Consider the following 21,279-nt stretch of genomic DNA (forward strand, 5'->3'; position numbering starts at 1 on the left):
GAGGCAAATGACTTTAAAATGTTCTTAAAGTCATTTGCGTCGCAGATTAGTAGAGCTGCGACGCAATTGAGTCACTCATTTGCCTCGCAATATTACTAAACTGCGAGGCAAATGACTTTAAAAACCTCTTAAAGTTATTTGCATCGCAGTTTAGTAATACTGCGAGGCAAATGAATTTGAAACTTTTCAGAATTTGGTTTGGCACTCACCTAGCTATTCTCACTTTGCTCTAACCTAAATCGAATGTCTGCTTCTCCTTTCACTGCCTTGTCCTCCTAGCCCGCTTCCTTCCTTGGTCCAACTTCTCACTGCACCCAGGCCAACTGCGACGGCCGTTCTTCCTCCGGCAAGCATACTCGTCCTCCGGCCTCTTCTCCCTGCGCGCTGAACCCCGTCTCCTCCTGCGCAGTGGTTGTCCTCTTCTCTGTCGTTCTCACTGCCGCCGCATCTCCTCGCTGCACACTGTCGTCGCGGCTAACAGCCGCCGCTGCTCTCACAGCCGCCGCGGCTCTCACATCCGTCGCAGCTCACAACCCCTGCACACCGCCCCTGCACACCTCCCTTACTACCACCGCCCCCTGCACGCCGTCCCTGCTCACAGCCACCGCCCCCTGTGTCGTCTGTCCTCTCTTCAATAATTAATTAGGTATTATTTACATTTAAGATTGAATTTTAATCTTGATATTATTTAGTTGAATTTTAATTGTGCAATTTAATTATTATTGTGGATATTTTGATTGAATTTTAGTTGTTCATTTTAGTTGAATTTTAAGATTGAATTATGAAAGGTGCACACCCGAAAATAGAAGAACCGGAACATGGATATTGATGACAGGTGCATCTCACTAAATCTCCCTTTGATATGTTCTATAAATCCAGAGAGGGGAAGAAATTATATGAATTATTATGAATTTATGATAGAAATGGGCCAATTTGGCATTTCTCTTTGCATTTGTATTTAATATGGATCAAATATAAGGAAATTGCTAAATGTCGCCCTCAGGGGACTATGTATCACAGGCCTTAAATTAGAAATACTATGAATTATTAACTTTGAACAAATTGTAATTATGTCATAATTCCGAAACTGATACTATTTTTGGAAATATAAGGGATAGCAAAACACTTGATTTTAAACTGACACCAACGAAGGAAAATCTCGCAATTTTCACCCTTCAATGGAACTTTTTTTTTCTTTCTTTTTTGAGTTATTTGTTGTGGAGCTTTTTGTATATAGAAAGAACTGCAGGAAAAGACACTGCCAAAGTATATTATGAAAAATTCAAAACCCTGTCGTCATCATCGTTATGAAAGAAAGAAAAAGAGATTGTCCATTTCTTATTAATCTAGGTACCTCTCCTCTTTGACAAAGATTATATGAGGGTACATGAATCTTGAGATATTTGATTATTTCTCGGGAAAATTTCCATTTGATTACCTATTAAGGGAACTGGAGCCTCTTCATCCTTTCCCACAACATTTCTCTATGTTAAGTAGTTAAATTAGTGATTGAAATTAAGCATACATGTGATTTGGTTTAAGATTCATATTGAAAGAAGCATCAATATTCAGGTAATAATGATATGAGTATCTGATTTTACTATGGTAACATTTTTATTAATGTTTTACCTTAAATATGATGCTGTATGGTAATTTCGTTTATTGAGACTTGTGATTTGGGGTAACAGGCAATATCTGTCGAAGGATTGAAGAATTCCCTACAGACAGACTACATACAAAAAGTAAGTATATGATAAAACCTGCCTCATATTTGATTTTGTAGTTAGTTTGTGGACTATAAGTTTGCAATCAATCATGTGCTCAACTAATCGTCATATGTTCCCTTGCAGATTCTTGGTCTAGGTATCTGTGCTGACACAATGATTGGTGATGCTATGAGGAGAGGCATCTCAGGTGGTCAAAAGAAAAGATTGACTACAGGTGCTTCAGTTAAAAACAACTGTTGTAAAACTTAAATCTGATCATGCCCATTATTCTGAAGAATCATGGTAATAATGGAATTTTGCAGGTGAGATGATTGTTGGGCCGATTAAGGCGTTCTTTATGGATGAAATTACGAATGGCTTGGACAGTTCTACTTCATTTCAGATTGTTTCATGTGTTCAACAGTTGGTCCATGTAACAGATGCATCTGCATTGATTTTTTTGAGAGCTGTGGTTTTAGGTGTCCTAAGAGGAAGGGAATAGCTGACTTTCTACAGGAGGTAAGAGTTTCCAACTCTGGTATCTGGTGATGCACACTTACCATTCTGAAGTGACTGCAATTTTCTCTAGCTTCCATGAATTTTTTCTTGAGTTAAACTTTCCATCCCTTTATACCTTAGTTACAGGTTATTTCACAAAAATGTATATAGCTTCTTCTGGGAATCTAGGATAGTTAACAAAACAGTAGCTATGAAACTTTAAGGTTATGATTTAAACTTCAAATCTCCTAATAAAAAGCACAGATTTTTTATTGATTGAGTCCACTGCTTGTTAAACATAGTTCCAATTTTTTTTCTTAATTTATTTGCTGCCTGATTTGTTTTTTTTTCACCCTTTTTTTTTTTGCAGTTGGTCATTTTAGCTCTGTAAAAATGACTGTATATATGCGTACTCGGATGCATGTGGACATTCTTCTTGCTAATTATTATTTGAACGCCCTGTTCTATGGTCTTATCGTGCTTCTTACTGACTGATTTCCAGAAGTGTCTGACTATCATGAGACTTCCTGTTTTCTTCAAAAACGTTGTAACTAAAATATTAAAAAACGAATTTTTTTTTTAAAAAAAAAAGTCATTTGCAACGCACATTTAGCTAATGTGCGTGGCAAATGACTTTTTTTTTTCGCCTAAAAGTCATTTGCGTCGCACATTTAGCAAATGTGCGTTGCAAATGACTTTTCAGGCATGGTGCTGAAAAGTCATTTGCGTCGCACATTTAGCTAATGTGCGTTGCAAATGACTTTTCAGGCATGGTGCTGAAAAGTCATTTGCAACGCACATTTGCTAAATGTGCGACGCAAATAAGGTTCATTTGCGTCGCACAAATGTGCGACGCAAATGACTTTTAGTCATTTGCGTCGAGAGCTTTTGCCACGCACGATGTGCGACGCAAATGTGCTTAAAAGTGCGATGCAAATGACCCTTTTTCCACTAGTGAATGTTATTGGACAAGCTTGCCTAAGTTATATAGTTGGTATAGATGGCGTTGATGTTGTGGTGAAATTGTTTCTTAAACATTTTTTTAAAATAAAAAAGTCAACTAAATATTTGGAAAAGAAAAAATTTAATTTTTTGTAAAAATAAATAAATTATAACGAAAGGTAACGTGACACATTGACACGTGTACAAGTGACCTGATATAGCGGGTTTGTCACCGGTTGGGTGCAATAAAAGTTAAAGGGGGTGCAAAGGTTAGATTATTAGATAATAATCGAAAGGTTGGATTATTAACGGAAAATCGTCGAAAGGTTGAATTATTTAAAGTAATTATTCCTTCTTTTGGGGGTTAATATATTAATGGATGTGTAATACGTTCATTGATGCCTTACAATGTTACCCCCCCTTTTTTTTTTTGTTGAGGCTAAGGATACGTCACTCAGAACACACCAATCAAGATTCGAGCCGGATTTGGCACAAATTGCACGAAGCTATCAGTCTGTCAGAACAAATGTTGTTACAGTCTCACGTATATTAGGGCTCGAACCGAGATGTTTGATTACGTTAATCAAGGCATTCACTAATTAATCCAAATACGCGCTGATTGAATTGCTAAGTTCCTTATGATAAATGTTAATTGTCATCATACAGTAATTTCTTTACGGATTATGGAGTAAAATATTGTAATCTCATCATCTCTATCTAAAAGAACACTAAAGTGACATTTATTTTACATGTATATGACACCTTACTCTTGTGAAAAAGACCTTAGATTTTAGTTTATGGAATAACTTTTTTGTATCTCATTAGATTAATGTTAGAGTTCTAAAACCATGCATTAGTATGAAATGTTTATCCATTCAGGAGTATCAAAAGAGAATCTTGATTCTTTAAGATAGTTTAACTAGTTTCATATTAGTAGTTGTTAAATATTGTTAGAATAGAAAATGGGTTTAGGGACAACCAATAAGGAGAATGATAGTCTGCTTCACTTATAAAGCTATAATTTCCAAGAAGGTTCTACACTGAAATAAATTGGTGATAGTAGGAGTAACCTATCTAACTTATACGTGTTAATTTGTTATTTTCCCCCATCTTTTTCCATTGCAGAACTCAAATGTCTGTATAAGTGAGGTTTTTATAGTAGTTACTTAAACATCTCTTTTAGTCCGTAATATATACCGTCAATTAAAAGAAGTCACTACTCCCTTTGACTAGAAACAACGTCATAAATAATTGGTGATCTAGGAAGAATATACACTAATCCTAAAATAATAAAATATACTCTTTTATAGTAAACCAATGTTTTGGTTACATTATATTTTGAAACATATTCCCATCTAATTGGAGGGTATGGGATAATTTGATTTTTCTACAATAGATGAGAAGTAAACAACTAATGTATGGAGTATGCATGGGATAATTAATAAAACTTAATTATGAGGGATTGAAACTGTGCGGCTACTAAAAACTGAACACATATAATCTTAGTGATTAAGGTGAGATATTCCTAATCCTAACACAGTCACTAAATTGCTATACATTTCAACCATGGTTTGCAGAAAGTACGCTTAAGATTTGTCATAATGTAGAAAACTTAATCCAATTAACATAATTCAATTGCTGCCTCCCTCCAAGAGTAGTTGTGGTTTGACCTTTAGCTAATATAGCATGGAACATCCATGTGTTGGTCGGTCAAGCAAGCTAGCTAACGTTAATTGTTAACAAATTGAATAACCAAAATATTATAATACTAATAAAAAACCTCACATAAATTGACAACTCTACCCACCAACATAGCTGCCCTTTTGTTTATCTTTTTGTTTTTTTAACAATAAGGTCTAATATATATATTATGTGTCTGTGTATAATAGGTTACAGTTTTAAATCCTTCTCTCCCATTTACTCCATACATAATTTGTATATAATACGTAATATAATGTATTATAGAGTAATGCCCTTGTGACTTATTCGGACCCATGTTTTTTTGTTTATTATTACTTCATCCGTTTAGAAATAGTTGCACTACTTTGATTTTTACGTTTGTCAACGCATAACTTTAATTATCTATTAGTAAATTTATTTATTTTTTGATAATTTGAAAAGTAGACATTGAGAGTAACCCAAGCACCTTTTATGGGATAATACTTTGTTTAATGTAAGTAAAAAAAATAGAGTAAAAGTTACTCCCTCCGTCCCTTAATACTCGCACCGGTTTGACCGGTGCGGAGTTTAAGAATTTAAATTAACTTATTAATTTAATGGGTGTTAGTTGATAGTGGGGTATTTTTTTAATATAGTTAGTGGGAAGTGGGTAAGAGGTGGTGAGTGGTGAGTGGGGGTGTGAATTTTTAAATGATTTTTTGTGGAGAATAGGGGTGTAGGTGGGGTTAGTAAGTAAGTGTGAGAAATAATATAATATTGACATAAATTTCCATTTATAGAAGCGGTGCAAGTATTAAGGGACGACTCGAAAAGGAAAGCGGTACGAGTATTAAGGGACGGGGAGAGAGTAATATATAAATAGTGCATAGAGCCAAAGTAGACCAACTATTTGTAAAGTGAGAAATTAGTCCGTATGAATTATGAACCCTGAGTTGGAGCAAAGGCAACCCCCTTTTCCCGTTTCCCTAATCTTTCTTCTATAAAAACCCACATCCCCCCTTCATTCCTTTACACATTTACACCCATACTCCCTTAACCAACAACAAACATCTCCTCTGCATCATCAAAATCTTCTCTTCTTCCCCATTTTCCCTCTCCTAAAAAAATAGCCAAGCAACCATGCCTGAGGCTCCAAAAGAAACACATGATCATCCAAAAAATGGAATGGAAATGGAATTGTACAACATCGAAAAGAACAAGAAATCCCTTGAGTTCATTGAGGAAGTAACCGAAAATGCTGATCAACTCCAAAAGAGAGTCCTCTCTGAAATCCTAACTCAAAACTCGAACGTCGAGTACCTTCAAAGGCATGGCCTTAATGGTGCTACTGATAGGGATACCTTTAAGAAAATAATCCCTGTTATCAAATATGAAGACATACAGTCTGATATTACTCGCATCGCCAACGGCGATAAATCCCCAATCCTCTCCTCCCACCCCATCTCCGAGTTCCTTACCAGGTAGTTACTCCCTCTGTCTCAAATTACTATTTATTTTAAATTTTTACTTTTTACAATGGTCTCTCTAAAGATACATTTGACCATGAATATGTTTAAATACGTATTTTGTTGTTCTGTATCAGATAGATAGATAGATAGATTGATTGATTGATTGATTATCTTTTATTCTGGAAATTGTTGTAGTTCTGGAACATCTGGAGGAGAGAGAAAATTGATGCCAACAATTGAAGAGGAGTTGGATAGGAGGTGCATGTTATACAGCTTATTAATGCCAGTAATGAGCCAATTTGTCCCTGGCTTAGACAAAGGCAAAGGGATGTATTTTTTGTTCATAAAATCTGAGTCTAAGACCCCAGGTGGGCTATTGGCTCGACCCGTTTTAACCAGCTACTACAAAAGCTCACATTTCAAAAACAGACCCTTTGACTCCTACACAAATTATACAAGCCCCAATGAAGCAATCCTCTGTTCTGATTCTTACCAATCCATGTATGCCCAACTCCTTTGTGGGCTTTTCCAACACAAAGAAGTTCTTCGGGTCGGGGCAGTTTTTGCCTCGGGCTTTATCCGGGCAATAAAATTCCTTGAAAAGCATTGGGCCGTATTAGCCCATGACATCCGGGTCGGATCTCTGAACTCAGAAATCAGCGACCATACAATCCGGGACGCTGTGATGCGGATCTTAAAACCCGACCTTAGGCTGGCAGAGTTTATCGAGTTGGAGTGTAGCAAGGAGTCGTGGCAAGGGATCATCACTAGGCTGTGGCCTAACACAAAATATGTTGATGTTATTGTGACAGGGACCATGGCACAATATATTCCTACCCTTGATTATTATAGCAATGGTTTACCCCTTGTTTGCACTATGTATGCCTCCTCCGAATGTTACTTTGGTGTTAATCTTAACCCACTCTGCAAGCCAAATGAAGTTTCCTACACACTTATTCCTACCATGGGCTACTTTGAGTTTTTACCAGTCCAGCGCAATCTTAACGGTGTTACCAATTCCATCTCCATGCCCAAATCTCTTACCGAGAAGGAGCAACAACACCTCGTCGAGCTCACTGATGTCAAGCTCGGCCATGAGTATGAGCTTGTCATTACCACTTATGCCGGTAATTTTCTATTTCTTTCTTTTACAAATACACGACTGTTACGTTATTTGTTACAAATAACTAGTCATAGGCCCGCCACGATTTACGATTTACGATTTACGATTTACGATTTACGATTAGTGGATCACTGGATCCATAATCCTATAATTCCTATTCCTGGCACAAGGCCATTTATGTTTCTCCTCAAAATTAAGGATATTTTGGGAAAGTAAAGAGGATAATTTTAGTTATTTATTTTCTTAAGCGTCAGAATTCAAAAACAGAGCTTAAAACATTCGATGATGGTTATATCACAATGATAAATTAAGCAAAGTTGATTAATTGCCTCAGCCCTCATTAATTATTATTAACGACAGATGGAATGTATGTATAATTGGACAGGTTTGTACAGATACAGAGTAGGCGACGTACTTAGGGTGGCCGGTTTCAAGAACAAAGCACCACAATTCAACTTCGTGTGTCGGAAGAACGTGGTTCTAAGCATAGATTCCGACAAGACGGACGAGGTTGAGCTCCAAAACGCAGTGAAGAATGCAGTAACCCATCTACAGCCGTTTGACGCCACTCTGCTAGAGTACACTAGCTACGCTGAACTTGCGACCATACCAGGCCACTATGTGCTATTCTGGGAGCTGAGCCGCAATGGCTCAACCAAGGTACCCTCATCAGTTTTTGAGGACTGCTGTTTAGAAGTAGAGGAGTCGTTAAACAGCGTGTATAGGCAAGGCCGGGTTTCGGACAAGTCAATTGGACCCTTAGAGATTAAGGTAGTGGAGAATGGTACGTTCGATAAGCTTATGGATTATGCCATAAGTTTAGGGGCGTCTATTAATCAGTACAAAACTCCTAGGTGTGTCAAATTTGCACCCATTGTCGAGTTGTTAAACTCAAGAGTGGTGTCCACCTTCCGTAGTCCTAAATGTCCCAAATGGGTTCCTGGTCACAAGCAATGGTGCAATTCTAATGAGGAAAGATGAACATGTTATTTCACTTGTGTTCTTCCTTCATGCTGGATAATTAATTAAGGAGAACAAATATCAGCTGTTTTTGGGATCATTTTGGCTAGGGGTGGAAACTGGAAACTGGAAACTGGAAACTGGCCCATTTTAGATCAAAGTATTATTAAGTCTAATTTTAGTTTTTTATGTATGAATTATTGTAGCACTTGTTAATGAGCAATGCGTAGGGAATCTAAAATTTTAGTCTTCCTTTTGTATAAAATTAATCAATTCCTTCTTTTCAAGGAAGAAACTCTTTCTTAACTGTTTCGGCGTATTTGTGAATTGTGATTGCAGCTTCTCACTGATTATTGTATCAAATATTAGTGGGTGAGTTTTTGATAACCAAGTATACCTATAAATTTGGTTTAGGAAGAAAGTCTTTTCTTGTAGAGTTCAAACTTCTAATGTTTCACCTCCGAGCTCCCTCACCACTCTTTTTTTTCTTTTCTTTTTTTTTCTTGTATGGTTGTAATTCATTCAAACACCTTAACATTATATTCGCCATTTCAAAAGACTTATGCCAAATTGCTAACAAATTTTAAACTATTACATTACATTTACTTTGATATTTTCAAAATAAATTATAAGTCGATCGATATCTCACCAAAACAACTACCACGTAGTATATCATAACGGAAAAGTTCTGAATCTGGTCCAAACTTTTGTAATTCAAATAAACTTCAGTACAAGCATGCTTTTTAGATGACATACAAACAAGTAATGGTACTACTTGTTTAGATGTAAACATGCATGTGGATGACAACGTCTAAAACAAGAAGACCAACATGTATGATATATGTATGTAAGTCTAATACGTTATCTTTCATAGGAGAAAAGGTTGTTTAATACATTATCTTACTATTTTTACCTACTTTTTTTTTTTGGTAATTCATTAATAAAGAGTCATACAACATTTACAACATAAATATATATAGATCTAACAAATACCACATGAAAAAATGAATTAAATAAATGTTTCTTTCATTAAAACTACAGTTGTTGAATAGATCTTGCATGCACTGTAGGTTGTCTTCCGTATATAACACTGGAACACACAGTCGTTTCCGTGTTTCATACTAGTCAACCCCTTCCTTTTTATTTGCTTCATATGTCTTTTTGCACAATATTTAAATTGAAAGATTTTTAATAGAACAAATAATAGAGAATAGACCAAGTATCATCATTTATTTGAAAATACAAGTAGAAGTTTTATTATTTAATTGGAATATTGGGTATTCCCTGATCCCTACATAAATTGAGGCAGAAAATCTGGCCACTGAAGTCTCATGGGCCACTTCCTAAAACGGCAATGCCAAGCCTGTCTTTGAAATCCTAATTCTTTTAAGTAATTATTTGTTAATTAATAATAAATTATATACTTCGTATATATGTTCAATTGTATTTCCAGCTTCTTAAAGAAGAAGAACTTTTCTGTATCATGAATTTAGCTCTTTACTTTACTCATATTACTACATACTGAATCTAAGCCATCTATTTAAATACCCCTTTTTTTTTGACGAATTTAAAAACCCATTTTAGCGAAAAAACTAGTTTTTAAGCTCGGTCGACGCCCCGAGTTACTACATTAACAACATTCACATTTACTTATATTTTTTTTTTTAAAATGATCACATGAAAAATGTAATAGCAATGATAAAAACTTTATTGTTTGAACTCAATGTCAGGGGGTTCAAACCTTGCGCAAACCATATATGACATTTTTTTATGAAGATTACATGGAGCGAACGATACATAAGTAGAGCGTCAAATGTCACATATGCTTTCTTATAGACGCCTTTTAATAAATGCTTTCTGTTGGTGTACACACTCATGATCTCACTGCAAACATGATCATCTCATCTTTACAACACTGCAGCAACCAACACTTGTGTAGAAGTTCACCTCAAGCACCATCAGCTTCCTACATTACCACCTTCTAGAAGAATGCAGCGTAACTACCTCTCCTTCTTTGTAGGAATTTTGTTATGGATTCTGTTATGTACTATTTGCTGTAATAATGAGTGTTAGTTAGTGTGGGTTGATGTGTAAGTTTGGAGCTCATTCATTGGTTCTTACACGTCATATGATCAGTGTATATAAGCAGAATCATGTTGTAATTATCATTGATTCAATAAGAGACTTTATTCTTTCCTTTTCATCTTTCTCTCTTTCTTTCTGCATTTCTTTGATTGTTAATACACAATCATAGGGTTGAGATCAACCTATAAGGTGATCTCTAACATGGTATCAGAGCAATGATCAATTGATCCTGCTGAAATTCGTTTTGCTTGATTAATCAGTAGTTTCAAGAATCCAATCAAAATCTCAGAATGCCTGCAGATCAGCAATCAGATCCATCTCAAAATCCAAGTTCTGCTTATTATCTAAGCAACAGTGATCTAAATGCTACAAAACTGGTGAGTATTGAATTTGAGGGACAAATTTTTAATGATTGGAAACAATCAATGATGATAGCTTTGTCAGCAAGAAACAAATTATGCTTTGTTGATGGAACTCTAAATCAACCAGCAGTGAATTCTGGAAATTACAGATTATGGTGTAGATGCAATGATTTGATGCAATGATTTGGTTATTTCTTGGATGTTGGCTTCACTTGAGCCTAAAATAGCAAGAATTGTCTTATATCTCAAGACAGCAAGAGCAATTTGGCTTGAATTAGCTGACAAATATTGTAGAGAATCTGGTCCTCAGTTGTTCTCTGTACAACACCAGTTAAGTGAGTTGACTCAAGGAGAGGATGAAGGAGTTGCTAGTTTCTTTACTAAGATCAAACTGTTTTTGGATCAGCTTGATGGATTGGAACCCCTACCTACATATGTTTGCATTGGTTACAGTTGTAATCTCACACAGCAGTTTCTTAAAACTCGAAAGAATCAAAGATTGATTCAACTCTTGATGAAATTAAATCAAAAATATGAACATCCTAAGAGCACAATCCTTATGATGAATCCTCTACCTACAATTTCAAAAGCTTATGGGCTTTTGCTTCAAGAAGAACAACAGAAAGAGTTGCACATTGTCAGAAATCAAGTACAATCATAATCTGCAACATTCAGTGTTAGAAGATTTGACTACAAGTTTTACAAACCTCAATACAGTTCCAATTCTGGTTCTCGGACTACAGTTAATGCAAATCAACTCAGAAACTCAACCAGAAACAATCTCTTTTGTGATCATTGTAAGATGAGAAATCACACTATTGATAAATGCTGGAAACTACATGGCTATCCAAAAGATTTCAAAACCAAAGGGAAGAGAGTAGCAGCAGCAGCACAACTTGATGAAAATTCCAACAAAGAAAATCACAATGAAATAGAATCAGGAATGGTTCATGCTACTTTCACTGAGGAGCAATACAGTCACTTGATGCAATACCTCAACAATAATCAAGTTGCTAATCAAGTTGAGAATTCTGGCTCTCACTCACTTGGATTAGCAACAACCTCTCAACACAAAGGTACTTTCTGTCTATTTTCAAATTTTAAGAAAAAATGGATTTTAGACAGTGGTGTCAGTGATCATATGTGTTCAGAATTGTCATTATTTAGCTCTTTTGAACCTGTGAATGATACTCAACATACTATTACTATTCCTGATGGTTCAGAGTTATCATTCAAACATAAAGGTGTTATCCATTTAGGTGGAGACATTATACTAAGGGATGTGCTACATGTTCCATAATTTCAATTCAATTTGATATCTGTGTCCAAACTGTGTTGTGATGATGGCTATTTTGTCTCATTCACAACTGATGAATGTTTCCTTCAGGACCTTTCCAAGAACAAGCATACTCTGCTTGGTAAGTTGGAGAAGGTACTGTACAGTGTAAGTGAACATTTACTGACATTTGGCAAGAATAAGTATGCTCTTTCTACTGGTGGATCAACTGTTGTCCAAGAAGCCAAACTCTGGCATCTTAGATTAGGTCACGTGTCATTTGGAAAAATAAAAGGATTACAAGGTGTTGATGTACCAGGTTGCTTAGCTGAATCCTTTTGTCAGATTTTTCCTTTAGCTAAGCAAACTAGGTTTGCCTTTTCTAATAGCAGTATCAAGACAACTAGGCCTTTTGAATTGCTACATATTGATGTATGGGGACCATATTCCATCCCTGATTCTTCCCATTGTAATCAGTTTCTTATAATTGTTGATGATTACACAAGAATGACTTGGACTCATCTCATGAGAAATTACAGACTCTTTGAAAGTCATGACTCAGTTTCTTATTTATGTTTAAAATCAGTTTAGTCTAAAGGTCAAACATGTTAGATCAGATAATGCACTTGACTTGACAGAAGGTGGCATGAAAGACTTGTTTTTTTCCAAAGGTATTCTAAACCAGAAAAGTTGCAGCTATACACCTCAACAAAATGGTGTTGTTGAGAGAAAACACAAACACCTACTTGAGACAGCTAGAGCTCTCTCTTTTCAGTCAAACCTTCCTGATAAATACTGGAGTGAATGTATTCTTGTTGCTACCTATCTTATCAACAGAATGCCCTTGAAGAGTATAAATTTTTGTACTCCTTATGAAAAGCTTTTTGGTACCAAACCAGACCTATCTCATTGAAGGGTGTTTGGTTGCTTGTGTTACATCACTACTGCAAAAACTCAGAGATCTAAATTTGATCCTAGAGCAGATCCTTGTGTGTTCATAGGTTACCCTTGTGATCAGAAAGCTTATAAAGTTTTAAACCTAGCTACTCATAAGCTTGTTACATCAAGGGATGTTGTTTTCCATGAAAAGCACTTCCCCTATCACTTTTCATCTTCACCATCTTCTACTTACAAAACAAAAATTTTCCTCCCAATCATTACTGATATCTCAGACTCTTCTTCATTTTCTATTGCTCAAAATGAAGAATCTAACACTTCTTCTCCTACTTCTCCTACTTCTATTCCTACCCCTTCAACTTCTTCTACCACCACTCATTCTTCTATTCCCAATTCTCCCACACCACCACAATCTCCTCCAAAAATTTCACAATCATCTCAATTTTGTGCTCCCCCTCAAAGAAAGTCCACTAGAATCACTAAACCCCCTTCTCACCTTCAAGATTTCATTTGTTCAAAACCATTTAGACACTGGTGTAATCTTGTAGCCTTTGATCAGTTGCCTGACAAACACAAAGTTCTTATTGCTGCAAATATGGACCTCATTGAGCCTACTTCTTACTCTGAGGCTGCTGCTGACAATAACTGGGTTACAGCTATGGAAAAGGAGATTACAGCTCTCAATCATAACCATACATGGGATTTTGTGATTCTTCCTAAAGGCAAGAAAGCAATTGGATGCAAGTGGGTTTACAGAATTAAGAAAAATGTTGATGGTTCAATTGAAAGGTATAAAGCCAGATTAGTGGCTAAGGGTTTTACTCAAAAATATGGTATTGACTACCATGAAACTTTTTCCCCAGTGGTTAAGATGTCCACAGTTAGGTGTTTGATCTCCATTGCTGCCAGCAGAAACTGGAAATTGTTCCAATTGGATATTAATAATGCATTCTTACATGGAAATCTTAATGAGGAGGTTTACATGAAAGTTCCTGAGGGTGTCAGTGCTCCTATTGGACATGTATGCAAGCTTACCAAATCTCTTTATGGCCTAAAACAGGCATCTAGATAATGGTTTGCTAGGATTTTAGCTGAATTGAAATCTCAAGGATATCAGCAGTCAAAAAATGATTATTCTCTTTTTATCAAACATGATTCTAATGATATTACAGTGGTGGATGTTTATGTTGATAATATTATCATCACAGGATCAAATGAAGCTCTCATTACTGCACTCAAAGATCATTTACATTAGACCTTTAGCATCAAAGACTTTGGTCTACTCAACTTCTTTCTTGGCATTGAGATTTGTCACACTGCTGAGGATTACATTCTCACTCAGAGGAAGTATACTAAAGAGATGCTCCATTATTGTGAATTGGATATTTCCAAACCAGCCATCACCCCTTTTCCTTTGAATTTAAAACTCTCTCCTGAAGGTGATCTTTATGCAAATCCTGATTTGTACAGATGCTATGTAGGAAAGTTGAATTTTCTCACCAATACAAGACTTGTTCTTGCATTTACTGTTCAATCTCTTAGTCAGTTCATGCACTCACCCAGAGTTTCTCATGTTACTACTCTTACTCATACTTTGAGGTATGTCAATCACACTGCTGGTCAAGGCATTTTGCTAAGAGCTACTGATAAGCTTACTCTCCAAGCTTTTTCTGACTCCGATTGGGCTGCATGCCCTTCAACTAGAAGATCAGTAATTGGATACATTCTTCTGTTGGGTAATTCTCCAATTAGCTGGAAGTCCAAGAAGCAGAAAACTATTTCTAAAAGCTCTTCAGGAGCTGAATATCGAGCCATGTCTCAAGCAGCTAGTGAGGTTTCTTGGATTGTGAGACTTATAGAAGAATTAGGGGTCACTGGTTTACAACCTGTTCAGCTCAACTGTGACAATCAGTCTGCTCTTCACATTGCCAACAATCCTATTTTCCATGAACGTAATAAACATATTGAAGTTGATTGCCACTTTACAAGAGACAAAGTTCTTGAGGGGCTTCTCCAGCTTAGCTATCTCCCTACTCAGCATTAGTTAGCTGATATTTTTACTAAAATTCTTCCTAGTCATCATCACAGAAGTCTATCTTCCAAACTTGGCATGATCAATGTTTCACCCATCTCAAGTTTGAGGGGGGGTGTTGGTGTACACACTCATGATCTCACTGCAAACATGACCATCTCATCTTTACAACACTGCAGCAACCAACACTTGTGTAGAAATTCACCTCAAGCAGCATCAGCTTCCTACATTACCACCTTCTAGAAGAATGCAACCTAACTACCTCTTCTTCTTTGTAGGAATTCTGTTATAGATTCTGTTATGTACTATTTGCTGTAATAATGAGTGTTAGTTAGTGTGTGCTGATGTGTAAGTTTGGAGCTCATCCATTGGTTCTTACACGTCATATGATCAGTGTATATAAGCACAATCATGTTGTAATTATCATTGATTCAATAAGAGATTTTATTCTTTCCTTTTCATCTTTCTCTCTTTCTTTCTGCATTTCTTTGATTGTTAATACACAATCATAAGGTTGAGATCAACCTAGAAGGTGATCTCTAACACTTTCTTATAGACGCCTTTTAATATATAGTATAGATATCATCTCATTATCACAGTATCACCAACAAAGTTGTCATGGGACTAGCCATATCACATATGTGATAGAAAAGGCTACATGTACACCTAGTGTACAAGATTCTAGGTGTACAAGATGTCTTGTACACTAGGTGTACATGTAGTAGGATCCCATATGTGACACCCATTAACTACTACTGCTCTAAATTCTGTTACTTATCTTTTTATATTAATGGATTAGCCTGACAATTAAGCAACTTATTGGAGCCCAAAAGTCTTTTACGTACGAGAATATTTTAACTTGATTAGATCAGAGGTGGTAATAAATTGTTCAGACCGGGTTCATTTGGTTTGGGGTGTATTAAAATGACGAGCTAATTCATTCGAATCATGTAATTCAATTTTAGTTATCTATTACTATCAACACTGGATTTTGACACACTTGAATTTTTCAAATTTTAGAAACTTTGTTACAAAAAATTTCATGGGAGTTTTTCTCTTAAATTAAGTTTACTATTTCCCACTAATTAAATTGATCGTATGAAATATATATTTTATTCTAAATGCCCTACTGAGATTATTTATTGTCTAATTAACCCTAGTGTAATTCATAGACAATTAATATTTATTAACTTAGTTTTTTTTTTCTTTTCTTTGGGGGAATATTAATTATTAACATTTTTTAGTGAAGAGTAGTTTCCTAAGTAGGGAAATAAAACTTTTTTCTACTTGTAGGAATTATGGAGTGTAATCCTAAAGCAAAAAGACTGTTGACTTTTCATTTGATTTTTATTTTTTTAAGGGGAACTTTTTAAAGCTAGTATTATATTACTCCGTATGATTTTACTTTCCTTTTATTTTGACTATATATAATAACAAAAAAAATGTATTGGTTCAACATTTTTCGTTAGACTATAGCATCTTCGCAAATTTGATAAATAAATTGATGTTGTCAGTGCTTAACTCGAGATAATAATTTATACGATTCATTTTGCACCATTACTAGTGTCACCCATCAATTATTGATCACACACTCCTTCTACTTGGGCATACAAAGGATAATAATTGTATATTTACATTTAAGTATGGCATAGCTGACCCAACCTGAAACGATTTGATTCATTTAAATTGTCCCTAAAATAGCATTATCGGCTTGAAATTCACTCGACTGCATTGAAATTTACTAAACTCAATTGAATTGTAAGTTGCAAAATAGGAGGAAACGAATCGTTTCAGGAGGAAACGAATCGTTTGATGTTACTGTAGATAAGCTACAGTAGGCTTGTTCCCACTTTTAAAGTTAAAAGATATAATTAATTTATACAGAGTAATAACTTTAAAATTTACTCAACTCAATTTAGCCAGACATTAACCAATCGTAAACTGTACACAAAATAAACTATTTGAATTAATAATTGTATGTAATATATAAATTTAAAAGGATATCCAAGAGAAATACTCCATAAGTATCTATTTATGAGTAACTTATTACTCCGTATTTTATAGTATGGTCAATGAAGATGAGCTTTTTCAAGAACAATAATTATGGTCAAATGCCCCTAAGATTTCTAATCATGGATGGGGTTAAAGACTAAACTATATGCTCCATACATTATGTTCTCCTTTGAGAGATAGCGGAATAAGGCTAGCTAGAGATACACTTGGTGTACATTGACATCTTACACACCACCTATGAAATAATGCCACCTAACAAATTCCACTAAAAAAAGAGAGGGAAAAGCTTTCTGAAAAGAAAATATTGGACGGCAAAAATTTTCAGCAATTTGCGTCATTTTGTGCAGTTCCGTGAGATGAAATTGCGCCATAATACCCAATTTCATTTTGCCGCCAAACATTTCTTCACCTCTTATTTTCATTCTTTCACCTCCATAAATAAAAGAGGAACTGCAAATGGTTTTTTTCTGATTTCCATTTCTAAAGTAAATGCAAAGCACTTGATTCTTTTTTACCACCCTGAATTTTTTTGTTCTTTCCTTTTTGGTTGAGCATTCATATTTTATTTATGGAGGTGAAAGAATGAAAAATATTTTGATGTTTTATTACATAAACCTCCCTTTGTGATGCATATAAGGTGTTTGATAAAATGCTTAATTGAAATAATTAATAAATTTAATCTACCTTTTCTAAATTAGTTTCAGTTGCAAAAGTTAGCTATATTGATGGTTGGAAGAAGGTGTAGAAGAAAACTAGCTATATTGATGTTTTGTGCTTGAACGGAAGCAAAAGTTGGACCCTTTACCGAAGGTTGATGAAGATGACAATAGCTTTTCAGAAGTGACAATGGTCGTATATTGCAATATGCAATCTGATTATGTATTGTTTATTATGATTCCGTAAATACTAAAAAGAAACCATAAACAATAGTAACATAAAACAACAATTTGCCCAAAGAAAAAAAAAGATCCACATATAAAGGATCGAACGCAGGTCTAGAGGCAATGTAAAGATGATTATATAAACTTCGTTGTAACCAGTTTGGCAAGGGGTATCAGCACATCCATTTGTGCTAGAAAATATATAATATATTTGAGATTTTGAGGATATAGATAAGGTTTTATATACAGCGAATGTTTGGATTTCATAATACATGAAATGATCCCACGATATTAAAATACATACTTATAAAATTTAATTTTCATTAAAAAAAAAACCTACGGAGTACTTCCTAGTAAAAATATAATAAAAAAGTTTTTCTTGTCAATAACCCTTTATTGAGTTAGGACCGAATATTGTATTATTATCTACGATTAAAAATGATGATTTCACCTTTAAAGAAATCTTATTCGGAATTCTCAAACTCCGTAAAATTATTTTAAAAAGTTTCGTTTGAAAAGACATATGTGTTGATACCCTCTTGCTAAAAGGGTCACTACTACACTGCTATAACATCTACTCGATCTAACTGCGAGAACCTGTGCTTGATTCTTGACTAGAGCAAAAATAACCAAATTTTTAATTGTGACAAACCAATTTATGGGATCATTTTAGTCAATAAAACATCAAACTTAATATTGAATGTTTTTTCACCTTTTACTATGATTTTTTGGTAAATCGTTATCTTTATGGGGACTATCTGATAATTAATTTACCTCATTATCAAAAAAGAGTTGGTTGTTAAAAATATAATTTATTTTTTTAAAATTATATATACACGACATATTTTTATGATTACACAAAGGCTTACAATAAAACTTAACGATCCCAGAAAATGTTTACCAATCTCCAAATGAAATTTTTATTACCGTATGTCTAAACCTGTAAAATAGTAACGCGCGTTATCCAAAAATAATAACTCCGTACGTTGTAAATGAATTATTTAGATCAAACTTCGAACAGTTAGCCTTTAATTACTATGTTGGGCTAAGATTACACAAGATCATATAACTTTTGAAGAAATTAAATTTAAATAAAAATAAACTCAAGTAAAACAGATGTGTAACTCCTAACATTTTCATAAACATCTACTCAGTAAGTTGTTTACTTCTTGTTATAATACAAAATTATGACCCATCACCAAGATTAGAAAAGATGGCTAGAACACATGAATGTGTTATAAATTTATCTATGATTATAAAGGATCATTTCACCTTTACATAAATCATGTTTAGTATTCTCAAACTCGGTAAAATTAGATTAAAAATTTATGTTTGCAATGACTTACGTGCTGATATCCCTTGCTACAATGGTCACTACTACGCTGTTACAATATCTACTCTAACTTCACAAACCCGTGTTCGATTCTTCTCAAGACGATAAATAACTAAATTTTTAATTGGCGAAAACATTTTACGGGATCATTTTAGTCATGAAAAGATCAAAATATTGGATGATTTTTTGGTTACTCGTTTCCTTTACGGGGAATGCACTCATTGCTTTTATGGGGAATAAAAGATAATTAATTGCTAATTGTTGGGAACTTAAAACAAATTTGAAATTCAAAATTAAAATTTTAAAACACATTTCAAATTTCAGTTTGAACTTTGAAATTTTCAAAAGAGATGAATCTTTTAAAATTGAGGTGGCATATTATAAGTGGTGGTGTGCAATGTACTTCTATCATCTTCCTGGTTAAAGGATGCACAGTGAGAATAATTTTGGATCCTTAGTTGCAAACTTGCAATAACTAAAATAGTTAATATGGACGACACCCTTGATTTTTATGATCAAATTAAACCCCATGAATTGTAAAATTTGGTATTGCAAAGTACTCCGTAGGTACTATATAGTATCAAATATCATCTTTACACAGAGTACAAGTATTATATTACTAACTTTTTTTGGTAAAAGACCGTAAATGTCTGACGGTTTGATAAGAAATTAAGTGCATTAATAGATTAATATGGCATGTATAACACTACAAGAATTTGTATCTTTAATGACAATTTAATAACGATGGGTCAAAAATCCCGTCGCAAAAGTTTTGTGACGGGGCTAACAACCAAACAAAGACGGGGACAACCGTCGCAAATGTCTTTTAATTATAACGGATTAACAACTAGATTTTTCATTAATGACGGCCCCATTTTATGACGGGTTCGCGACAGCAGACAAGAAATCCCGTCATTAATCAACGATTCCATGATATGTAGTATGTCATTAAATTAACGTACGTTGATCTTATGTAAGGAAAAAAAATCATGCACAAAAAGACGAACCTCATGTACCACATAAGAATTGTAAGGGCACAATAAATTATCATGCACTAAAAGACGAACCTTATGTACCACATAAGAATTGCAAGGGCACAAAAAATTGTCATGCACTAAAAGACGAACCTTATGTAACACATAAGAATTGTAAGATCCTACACCCCGAAATCGTAATAATGTTTATTAGATATATTGTTCGTACTAAATCAACATGATTGGTGGAGGTTTATTAGATATATTGTTCGTACTAAACCAACATAAGTTGGTAGAGTTGGTGGGAAACGTTCCTTGTGACTCGGAGGTCATAGGGTCGAGCCCCATCAGTTGCAAAATGATTGGGAGTGATTCAAACGATGACCTGCGTTGCTGAACTGATTAATCTATGCTAGGTGCTGGTTCAGTAAGGTCATTTTTCTTAATAGATGTTGGTTTGCTTCCCTCTTAATATGGAGTATATTTTTTTGAAGGGAAGATTAAGTGTCATTTGGATCGGAATTCTGCACGGGTTAACCCTTTCGGGTTAGCCGACTAGAGATTTTGAGAGTAGGAGGTGGTAAAGGAACTCTCCCTCAAAGTGCCCCTAGTGGGGATCCCAACCTTTTGGTTGTTATGTAGAATAATTATCAGTTTCCACTAAGTCCAGACATTACTTAGGATTTATGGAGTATATAACCACCCTTATTGTGTTCTCTTTTAAAATACTTCTTTCATTCTTTTTTGTTTGCACGCCTTATATTTTATTTTGGTTTTTCACTTAATACTTTATATAGTTACAGACTTATAAATGATCATCATTTACGGATTTATATACAATTATACTTCGTATATAAAAGTGATAAAAACAAATATACTTAAATTTTGAATATTGGAGCGAACAATAAAACAATAAGGAAACACTATTTTATAGAACCCAATATAGTCAAACTCGATCTCCTCTTGTATAAGGTACATTCATGTGGAACCAAGTTGAATAAAGAGTGATCCCTAGACATAGAAGAGGGTGGGTAGGGACACCGGAGTAGAGCTGGCAATGGGTTGGGTT

The 21,279-nt window shown here is 34.7% G+C and overlaps 1 protein-coding gene and 1 long non-coding RNA gene across 3 annotated transcripts; both read left to right on the forward strand.

Moving 5' to 3' along the window:
• The first annotated feature begins 425 nt into the window (after nucleotides 1–425).
• On the forward strand, nucleotides 426–2,777 carry LOC130459718 (uncharacterized). Of its 2 annotated transcripts, XR_008919303.1 has the most exons (6): nucleotides 426–646; nucleotides 762–835; nucleotides 1,689–1,742; nucleotides 1,851–1,941; nucleotides 2,030–2,225; nucleotides 2,575–2,777. It is a non-coding gene; the product is annotated as an uncharacterized lncRNA (long non-coding RNA). The 2 variants fall into 2 exon arrangements; XR_008919302.1 differs by having other exon boundaries at nucleotides 426–835.
• Nucleotides 2,778–5,733: 2,956 nt separating this feature from the next.
• Nucleotides 5,734–8,663, forward strand: LOC110797957 (indole-3-acetic acid-amido synthetase GH3.6). The gene is made up of 3 exons (XM_022003089.2): nucleotides 5,734–6,286; nucleotides 6,470–7,401; nucleotides 7,783–8,663. Exons 1-3 carry the CDS (start codon nucleotides 5,946–5,948, stop codon nucleotides 8,376–8,378), a joined length of 1,869 nt encoding a protein of 622 aa, XP_021858781.1. The 5' UTR covers nucleotides 5,734–5,945; the 3' UTR covers nucleotides 8,379–8,663.
• Nucleotides 8,664–21,279: the final 12,616 nt, after the last annotated feature.

This window comes from Spinacia oleracea, chromosome 4 (assembly GCF_020520425.1).
Source record: "Spinacia oleracea cultivar Varoflay chromosome 4, BTI_SOV_V1, whole genome shotgun sequence".
Classification (NCBI taxonomy): Eukaryota; Viridiplantae; Streptophyta; class Magnoliopsida; order Caryophyllales; family Amaranthaceae; genus Spinacia; species Spinacia oleracea.